We start from the raw sequence: 10,053 nt of genomic DNA, 5'->3' as shown, positions 1-10,053 counted from the left end.
TATTTATATATAATCTTTATTTTATTTTTCAGACAGCAATTATCCGTTGTGGGATCTCATACACCAGGAAATATGAAATATATGATTTGTGGTAGATATGCAAATTTTTTGAAGTATTATATATATATTCTTTGAAGCTTAGTTTGAGACATGAACTCTGTTGTATAAGCCTTTGATATACTGATTGATATTTCTGTTTGTTACTTACCCCTCCCACCACCTGTGCAGGTGAGGGGAGTTGGTGTTGATGTCACAAGGGGAGGAGTTATCCCATTATATATACTTGGTCATTTTGTATACCTGTACCTGTTGATAAAGGCATGCTAGCCGAAACGCGTCCTGGATTGAGGACATCTTTTGATTTGATGCAATAAATACAGCATATACTTGAAGACACGACTGCTGGGATTCTCTTTGAATATTTGTGGAGACTTCTTCCTATCCCGTGCAGCGTACAACACTGAATGAGTGCCGGCTGTTTCTTTTGTGATGTCAGGAAAGATGACAGTCCTTAAAATGTATCATGTATTTAGTTTTTTTCAGATGTCACAAAATAGGCAAAAAAACATAAAAATGCAAATTTTATTCTAGAGTCGCATATGCCGTTTTTGGCATACGTTCACATATCCTGGTAATGGCCTACTCCAACTGTTGATATATATATATACCAATTTATCAACTCATTTCAAAATGTGTATCATATTATTACTTTGAAAACACAGATAGTATGACATTTTTATAATGGTCTGTTTCTGCAACAATGGAGTAACCTTATGATATTTAAAAAATTAAGAAAAATGTATCCTTATACATGTAAAGTATATTTAAAGTAATGATACATTTACAACAATTATGTGTACAAAGAATGCAAAAAAATTTATTTGAGCAAAACATATAGGATTCTGTAGATCGATTACATGTGGATTAATGTAAGACATTTAAATAAAAAGACTGTTTATATGAAAATAGTGATTCATTTATACAAGATTAAAACATCAGCAAAATCTCAGTTCTTTCAGTGCAAAATGTGTGTTGATTATTTCAGTGATTGGGGATAAACCACAGTAAAGCATGTAAATCAGTAGTAGGTGAAGACGTTGCAGATTTGGCCGCAAATCCCTTTTGTGATCGAATCTGTGAAAGATATATGCCAAAAATTGGCGTGTATTTATTAATACATGACCTCCATTGTGCATAGAGTAGTCTTGCCATTTTACAAAAATTAAGTGGCAACTGGAAATCGAAGGAACAGCATCATAAATATTCACAAAAGGAGGACGTTAAGTACTTTAAGGGTCCATTCACACATCCGTTGTTTCTTTCCTGATCTGTTCCGTTTTTTGCGGAACAGATCTGGACCAGATCTGGACCCATTCATTTTCAATGGGTCCTGAAAAAAATCGGACAGCACAATGTCTGATTTTTTTTTTCAGGACCCATTGAAAATGAATGGGTCCAGATCTGTTCCACAAAAAACGGAACAGATCAGGAAAGAAACAACGGACGTGTGAATAGACCCTAACTATGCATTATTATATATTTCAAGTGGGATTTTATTTGTGAAGCAGGCATCCTCAAACTGCGGCCCTCCAGCTGTTGTAAAACTACAACTCCCACAATGCCCTGCTGTAGGCTGATACCTGTAGGCTGTTCGGGCATGCTGGGAGTTGTAGTTTTGCGACAGCTGGAGGGCCGCAGTTTGAGGATGCCTTTTTTAAAGAAAGAGAGCAATTTGTGAGTCAGTCCATGTTTAGTATATGGAAATGCGTGTCCGGTTGGAGCGAACTATGATAGCCATGTTCCCTCCCATCAGCGGCCATGTTGGGACAGGATTATATATATACAGGAACCAGCTTTGTGGCCTGCGCTGCACAGCGTGGAGCAGCATATTAGTAAGCTGATTATAGTGCTATTTCCAGCACATTTGTAAAAGTTAGCATAAAATAGCAAAACCCTTTAATATTTACTTATACCTGTTATGTTGAATTAAACCATGAAAAAGGAGCTGTAAACTGTTCTTTAAATCTCAGTCCTGAAGTGAAGATCTGTGCCTGACATCTTCCACTTGTAGTCCTCATCAAACTTTTCATTCTGAGCAACAGTGAAATGCTTCTTCCAGTCCCCGGCAATACCTTATTTAGAGCAAAATATATCAAATAATTTTATTTCCATTATGGGAAACCTGTCAGAATTCCTAGAATATACTCAGGGCCGGCGTCAGAACCCGGCAAACCCGGGCAAGTGCCGGGGCCCACTGTAAGTTAAGGGGCCCACTCGTCTCCGCGGCGGCCCCTTTAAAATGTTTGCCAGAAATATTTGCGCAGCGCCTGCTCGCCGTCCGAGCCATAATTATTCATGTTGCGCAGCGCAGCGCCCGCCCCCTCTCTCACGTGATCCTCTTCTCTTCTGACTCCGAGTCCAGGCACCGCACGCCGCACAGATCAACGAATCCAGCGATGATCCTCATTTGAGTCTGACTCACTGTAAGCCCGCCCCCAGCCAGCAGCAGGCCTGATAGCCGAGCCCAGAGGAAACCTGGCGCCCAGCCCAGAGGAAACCTGGAGGAGCTGAATGCTGCTGCTGGACTCGTTTTAAATTTAGAATTAAGGTGAACTAGTAACAGTCACATACCAAGACCAGTTCATGAATTTTTGCCAATAAACTGTATAATTGATTTCATGTGTTCTAGTATTTTCTTATAGGAGTTTATATTGTGTTTTAGGCCGAATGCACACGTCCGCGTTCCACGGCTGTGAGCGGTCCGTGGTATCCCGGCCTGGCATCCTGCTAAGAGCAGGAGCGCACGGCGTCATTGGTTTCTGCTATGACGCCGTGCGCTTCATGCCGTCGCTGCACTACAGTAATACACTAGTATAGATCATACGAGTGTATTACTGTAGTGCAGCGACGGCATGAAGCGCACGGCGTCATAGCAGAAACCAATGACGCCGTGCGTTCCTGCTCTTAGCAGGATGCCAGGCCGGGATACCACGGACCGCTCACAGCCGTGGAACGCGGACGTGTGCATTCGGCCTAAAACACAATATAAACTCCTATAAGAAAATACTAGAATACATGAAATCAATTATACAGTTTATTGGCAAAACTTCATAAGAGGAAATTTTCCTCTTATGAATTTTTGACAATAAAGTGTATTATTGATTATCATTTTCTTATAGGAGTTTGTTTTAAGCCTCATTCACACGGCCGTTGTGTGCCCATGGCTGTATTGCGGCCCGCATACGGCAGGTCCGCAACGCAATACACGGGCACCGGCCCATGTGCACTCCGCATCACAGATGCGGACCCATTCACTTGAATGGGTCCGCAATCACAGAGATGCAGAACGAACGCATGGATTGGAAGCACTATGGAGTGCTTCCGTGGTATTTCTGGCCGTGCCTCCGCACCCCAATAAAATAGAACTTATTCAATTTTTTTGCGGGGGGCGGACGGTTAACGGACCCATTCAAGTTGAATGGGTCCGGATTCGTCCCGGCCACTGCATGGACGTTGCCCGTGCATTGGGGCCCGCAACGGATGTACAACGGCCGTGTGCATGAGGCCTAAGGGCTCTTTCATACGAGTGGATGCCGTGCGGGTAATCCGCTGCGTGAAAGAGTGCCAAGCCCCGTCCAGGACAGCAGAGACACGGAGCAGTAACATGAGTGATAATGCTCTTTGCCTCTCTCTGACATTTTTACTACAAAATGACAGTGAGATACAGTTGTCACTTGGATTTTGTAGTAGAATGATCACAGAGAGGCAAAGAGCATTATCAATCATGTTACTGCTCCGTGTCTCTGCTGTCCTGGACGGGGCTTGGCACTCTTTCACGCAGCGGATTACCCGCACGGCATCCGCTCGTATGAAAGAGCCCTTATGCCCCTTGCAGACTAGCGTTCCTCCCGCAGCAAGTCCACATCGCAGCACCTGGCCCAACCTCCCAGCGCTGCCGGAGGTCACATAGCATTATATTGATTGATCTAACCCTTAAAGTTCTGGAATGTATTGGATAACTGGCATAATGCTGTTAGTGTCATCTAATACATTCCAGGACTATAAGGGTTACATAGCATCATAAATTAATATAATGCTATGTGAATCCCATCAGTGCTGGGAGGTCAGGCCGGGTGCTGCGATGCGGACTCGCTGCGGGAGGAACGCTTGTCTGCAAGGGGCCTTAGCACAGGGGGGCCCACTGAGGCTTTATCGCCCAAGGGCCCACATGAACCTGGAGCCGGCCCTGAATATACTGATTGTCTCTCTGATAAAAGTGACCTGTGTTTTAGTTGCAGTATTTTCAGAGAAAAATTATATACTTTAAAATAGTGCTGGGCTCAGGGAGAAGGGTCCTCTGGGCTACTCCTCTCAGCTTTCTCCCCACCAAGCTTGGCTCGATTGTCATGTAACACATCTCACTCCCCATAGGGGTGTATGCACAGTCACCTGTATTATGGAGGTGAGTGGGTTGGAAATGTAGGATTCGAAGTTGGAGATCATGAGGTTGTTGCAGCCAGTGCCAATGCATTTAGTTGAAATCCTCCGGAGAAAGGTCCCCACCCAGCCGGAGGAATATCACAAGAACAGGAAGGTGAGTAGGGGTGGTATACCTGATGGGTTCCAACCAACTCAACTAGTTGAGGCAGGTGCAAGAAACGACAAGCAAATGGATAAAAGGAACTTTATTGGTGGGTAATTTTCAAGACAGACAATGCGTCTGTTTCTATTAGGAGGTGGCCAGTGGTAAGGGCTTTTGTATACGCTGCATGGCAGTGTGATGGATGACAGTCCAGATGCTGGGTGTGAGAAAGGTTTCTCTTTTGCTGGTCATTTCCTGCTCCTGCGTCAACTAGTTGAGTTAGTTGAAACCCATCGGGTACACCTCTCCTACTCACCCTTCTGTTCTTATTTGCATATAGGGAGAGACCTGACAATGAAGCTTAAAAGGGTTGTCCTGCCATTCATATGGATGACCTATTCTCAGGATAGGTCATCAATATCTGATCAGTGAAGGTCCGACACCTGGCACCCCCACCAATCAGCTGCTCGAAGAGGAGGCGGCATTCCATGCAAGCACCACTTCCTGTTCATTACCCTACGTTTCTGAATAGGTCATCAGTAAAAAGAAAACTGGATAGGTCATCAGTATCTGATCGGTGGGGGTCCAACACTTAGGACCCCCGCCTATCAGCTGTTTGAGAAGGGACCAATGCTCACAGTAGCACTGCGGCCTTCTCTCTGCTTTTCCTAGGTTGAGTGGTGACACTTTCATGTGTCACGTGGCCTAGGAGTAGCTCAACCCCATTCAACTGAATGGGGCTGATCACAATACCAAGCACAGCTGCTATACAATGTACGGTGCTGTGCTTTGTAAACTGCAAGAAGGCTGCAGTCTAAAACACCGGTCTTAATAAATTTGCTCCAAAATGTTCGGGGAAGTTTATTGCTCCTAAAGAGGCATGAACAAGTTATGAAATTCATAGCACTTACTTTTTCAGACCACATTTTATTGGTAATTCATGCAAAAATCCAGGTAATTCCAAAGCATTCACTTTTTTCTTGCAGCTGTACAACGCTAAAATGTAGGATGTTAATGTAAATCTTACCTTGTCTCATGAAGGGAGAAATAGTCTGATCTAGAACCTCATTGGGTATGGTTGTATAATTGACCATGTCATTGGTTTTCATGACATCAAAAGATGTGTGATAAATAATCTTTTCCAGAATATCATCACTCATCTCTTTTTCCAAGAAATGCAGCATCTTCCTGATTTCTCTCTTTGGATCCTATAAATCATGATGATAATTCAGATTTTGATTGATCAGTAATTAAGTGGTCAGTAACTGGGTTTTCTAAAATAAAATGCCTTACTGTGAGGCACACCTTCAAGCAATGTAAGCTTTTAACCTGATTCTGTTAGAGCAGGGGTGCATGCGGCCCCGAGAGCCAAGGTTTGCGGCCCCAGTCCTCCTGGACAGAAACACAGCTGATCGTGCGACCAGCTGTGTTTATGCCTGCAGCACTGCACTATGGAGCATTACAGCACTGTAGCAGGAGCAGGACGAGTCCCCGGCTGTCAGAGACAGCACAAGACCCGAGGAGAAGGCAGAAGCAGTGTATCAGCACTTCTGCCTTCTCCTCACACAGGTGAGCGGAGCGTTGTGCAGTTTAGACCTGGCGATCACGTGATCGCCGGGTGTCAGGGGCAGAGGACTGCAGAGCTTCACTAGCTCTGCCCTGTACAAAGCTCCCCTCAGCAGGCTTGTTTTTTTTTCCTGTAATTGGGGCTCCTTTGGATGCTCCAGTTACAGTGGAAATAGTGCAAAAAAAAAAAAAAATACAATTTGTGTCCCCAAAGGTCTTTTATAGACCTTTTGGGAAAAATGATGTGGCAAATATATATATTAAAAGTTAAAAGAAAATGTGAAAATACAAGTCCGTGTATTAAAAGACCTCTTGAGGGACATACAATGCTGCAAAAGTATATTACAAAAAAAAGAAAAGAAAATTTTAGCAAAAAGATAAATAAATAAATAGAATACAAGTAAAACAAAACTGTAAAAAATTTAAATTGTTCACTGTCATATTATGTGGCAAAAATATATTTTAAAAATAAATAATAGTGATGATAAAAAATGAAAAAAAAAAAAAAACATAAAAAAGGAAAATATGCAAAATAAAAAAGTCAGTGTCCCCCAATTTTTGTAGCAGAAATATATTTAAAAAAGTAAAAAAAGAAATAATTGTAAAATACATAAATGACAAAAACGCCGACACCAACCAAAACCATTACAATTATCACCCCATTCATGTGAAACTATACATATTGTATAATAAAACAATCCAACACATATAGGGAACGAATTATAATAATTTGCATATTTAAATAATGAGCTATAGTTTGACTTAAAAACAAAAAAAAAACTCTACAGTTTGTGACTGGTCATTAAGGTCTTTTCAGGCCTGGTCAATAAAAGGTTAACCAATAAGTGCTTTCCCAGCTAGTAAGGCCTCATACACACGACCGTACCTTTTCTTTTGGTTCGCAGGACACCAGCCATGTGAGTTCTGCATTTTGCAGAATGGAGTAATGGATGTGGACAGCACACGGAGTACTGTCCGCATCTTTTCGGCCCTGTTGAAGTGAATGGGTCCACATCCATGCCACATAAAAAAAAATGTGGCTCAGATGTGGACTAAAACAATGACCGTGTGCCTGAGCCCTCAGGGAAAATGCTTACTGGTTATTGCAGGGCACCTACAGTATATCTGGGGGTGCAGAAGGTGGTAATAACCAGTAAGCGTAGTCCTCTGCAGTGTAAAGCACTCATTTGTGAATAGGAGGCAGGAAGGAAACGTCTCCACTTAAAGGAGTTTCCTAGCTAAAATGATTTTTTACCAGTTCGTGCAGCATAGTCCCTGACACAGAATATTCCTACTTTCCTGCTCTGTGCTGCTCTCGCTGTCTCCATTTTCCAGTCTCGGAGCACCTCTCCAGCAAATGACTGGCTTCAGCGGTGAAACGCAATACGGGCAGGGGGCACACACACTCGTGTCCATGAGCCCTTAAAAATAATACTGTTCCCTACTAGACTGAGATTGCATTGTTTCTGACTTTTTGGTAAAGCCACATTTGATAGATTTGGTGTATACCGACTCGCATAGCTAACCATGACTACGTTCAAGAGTGAGGTAAAAATCACAAAGAGACAAATTTTTTTGCAAAAATGGTGTGCAATAAGAGTTACAACTTTTTTTTTTTTAACAGAAAGCTGACATAGAGGATTTCATTAATTCCTCCCATCTGTGTATGTACGATTTATTGTTGACTTTACCTCTTTCATATCTTCATAGAACAAATACAAGATATTGTAATCATGCCTCTTTTCCCACCAGCCTTTTACATGTTCATGCCATGAACCATAGCTCACTAAAGAAAAATAACAACTGTCAGGCTGCATATACTTATATATATTGTATGATATCATTGTATAATCAGTATCTTTCTCTTACCATTTCCCTTCATGTAATTATCTAAGAATGTATCCCAGGGTCCTGGATCAGGCATTGCTGTGACAATTTTTTGGAAGAAATAATATGACACTGCCACATCTTTAGCATTTCTTGCAAAATAGATAACCTGTTAGGAATATAATTATATTTATTTTTAATGTGTTGTGCAAAAATGGAATATGCTTATCTGCACAATAAATAAGCCAAGAATAAGGCCATATTCAAACATCCGTGTGTCAGCTGTAATATACGCCTGTATTACTCGGATGTGTCACGGCCTGGCCATGGGTATAACTGACCTAAACTCACAGCATCATACAGTAGATGTCTATCATGCTTTGAGTCATGGTCAGTTAAACCTGCAGGCGGGCCATGACACATCTGACTTTTACGGACGTATATATAATACGGCCAGCACACAGACATGTGAATCCATCCTAATAGTATAGCAGCAAATCAAGTATCTACAGTCGAGTCACATTATTATGACCACTTCCTACTTTCATTGACTGTAGCTTATAAAGGAGGTCATGTATTCTAAACTGGCTTGGTTGGGTATATAAGGTGTGCGATAGGCTGTCTGTACACATATCCTTCGTTGCTGGGTAAAAGGGACAGTTCCAAATAGAGATAATTATAAGCTTTTGGGCAGGGGCGTAGCTAATGGCTCATGGGCCCCGGTGCAAGAGTTTAGCTTGGTGCCCCCCTTTGCGCCCAGGGAAGCACTTAGCATTCGTGCTGCCTGAAGCAAAAATTAAAACAGCACCCCCCACCCCTGCCACAAATTTTTTGACCTAACCCCTTCCCTCCAGCCAGCATGCACTTTCTTTAATACCGTCTTATGCGGCACAAGGGTCTTTGGGCCCCCTCAGGCTCCTGGGCCCGGTAGCGACTGCTACCTCTGCACCCCCTATAGCTACGCCCCTGCTTTTGGGCCAAGGGTGGCAGTATTTCTGAAACTGCGCAGTTTGTGAACTATTTGCCGGCTGCTGTGGTTAAAGTGTATCGTGAGTGGACAGATGGCACCATTGCAAAAAAGCAACATGTAAACTCCATGTGCCATTGATTTGAGAGGTGAATGTCAGCTACATGGGTGTGCGAGGGCAGACCGACACACTAAATGTCTGTCTAAACAGTTAATGTATGGGACTCTGAAGTAGACAGGTGGTCACTGCACCTCTGCTAAGTTGAATAGGCAGAAAAGGATTCCTATTTCACGGTAGTATTGGAATTGGACCTCCGCTGGTTGGCAAAGGGTTGCCTTCTTCGATGAGTCACATTTTCTGCTTCACCAAACAGATGGGTGTTTGCGTCTCAGGTGTGAAAGAAATCTTGACGTGAACACAGCTGTGCCCAACAGGCATCCATTTTGTCTACTTTCTCCATATATCTTTGAATTAAGTAATATAGTCTGTGTTTTCTTGAATCTGTTTTGCAACCATCATTTATAAGGAACTTTCCTTCTCCTATATTTGCAAGTAGAGAAACTGCTTAGATAGCAAGATATTATTAAATTTAGAAAAGGGGCTCAGATCATGCGTTTGTACAAAATGTCTGATTGGTTACTTTATAATTAATATGTCTAATTGGTTGTATTGAAATTAGTGTGTGAGGGTGATGGCACACAGTGCAGTTCTGACATGCATTTAGGATGCAGTTTTCAATTTAGCCAGTTTAGCAGCCTTGTAAAACCCAGGTGTTTTGCATTGTGGGGATGATTTAAGTAATTTCAGCTTGCAACAATAAAAAAACTGCATCCTGAATGCATGTCAGAACTGCACTATGTGCCATCACCCTAAGGCAGGGGTGCACAACCTGCGGCCAGGGGGCCACATGCGGCCCTTGATACTATTCTGTGCAGCCCCCAACCATCTGGTAACAGACATGTATGTCTATGTTTTTTGACTGCTCACATGTATGTTTTTATGAATTCTTCCATTAGATGGGAGTCCTGAAACTGTAACTAGATCTTAATGTAATATACTATATGTTCAATATGCCATAAATACAGTATTTCAGTTGTTAATACCTCTTTA

At 42.4% G+C, this 10,053-nt stretch overlaps 1 protein-coding gene across 12 annotated transcripts in view; it reads right to left on the bottom strand.

The window, feature by feature from the left end:
* Positions 1–565: 565 nt before the first annotated feature.
* LOC122920160 (sulfotransferase 1 family member D1-like) overlaps positions 566–10,053 on the bottom strand; it is an 83,601-nt gene continuing 74,113 nt past the window's right edge. For all 12 annotated transcript variants that reach the window (XM_044269396.1, XM_044269403.1, XM_044269398.1 and 9 more), the window contains 5 exons: positions 8,018–8,144; positions 7,840–7,934; positions 5,610–5,790; positions 1,974–2,132; positions 566–1,134 (listed from right to left, as the gene is read on the bottom strand). In XM_044269396.1, coding sequence (XP_044125331.1) covers positions 2,020–2,132; positions 5,610–5,790; positions 7,840–7,934; positions 8,018–8,144 — 516 coding nt within the window. In that variant the 3' untranslated portion in view covers positions 566–1,134; positions 1,974–2,019. The remainder of the gene's footprint in view (positions 1,135–1,973; positions 2,133–5,609; positions 5,791–7,839; positions 7,935–8,017; positions 8,145–10,053) is intronic.

The sequence above is a fragment of the Bufo gargarizans genome, chromosome 10 (assembly GCF_014858855.1).
Source record: "Bufo gargarizans isolate SCDJY-AF-19 chromosome 10, ASM1485885v1, whole genome shotgun sequence".
NCBI lineage: Eukaryota > Metazoa > Chordata > Amphibia > Anura > Bufonidae > Bufo > Bufo gargarizans.
This window is presented reverse-complemented; position numbering and strand designations above follow the sequence as displayed.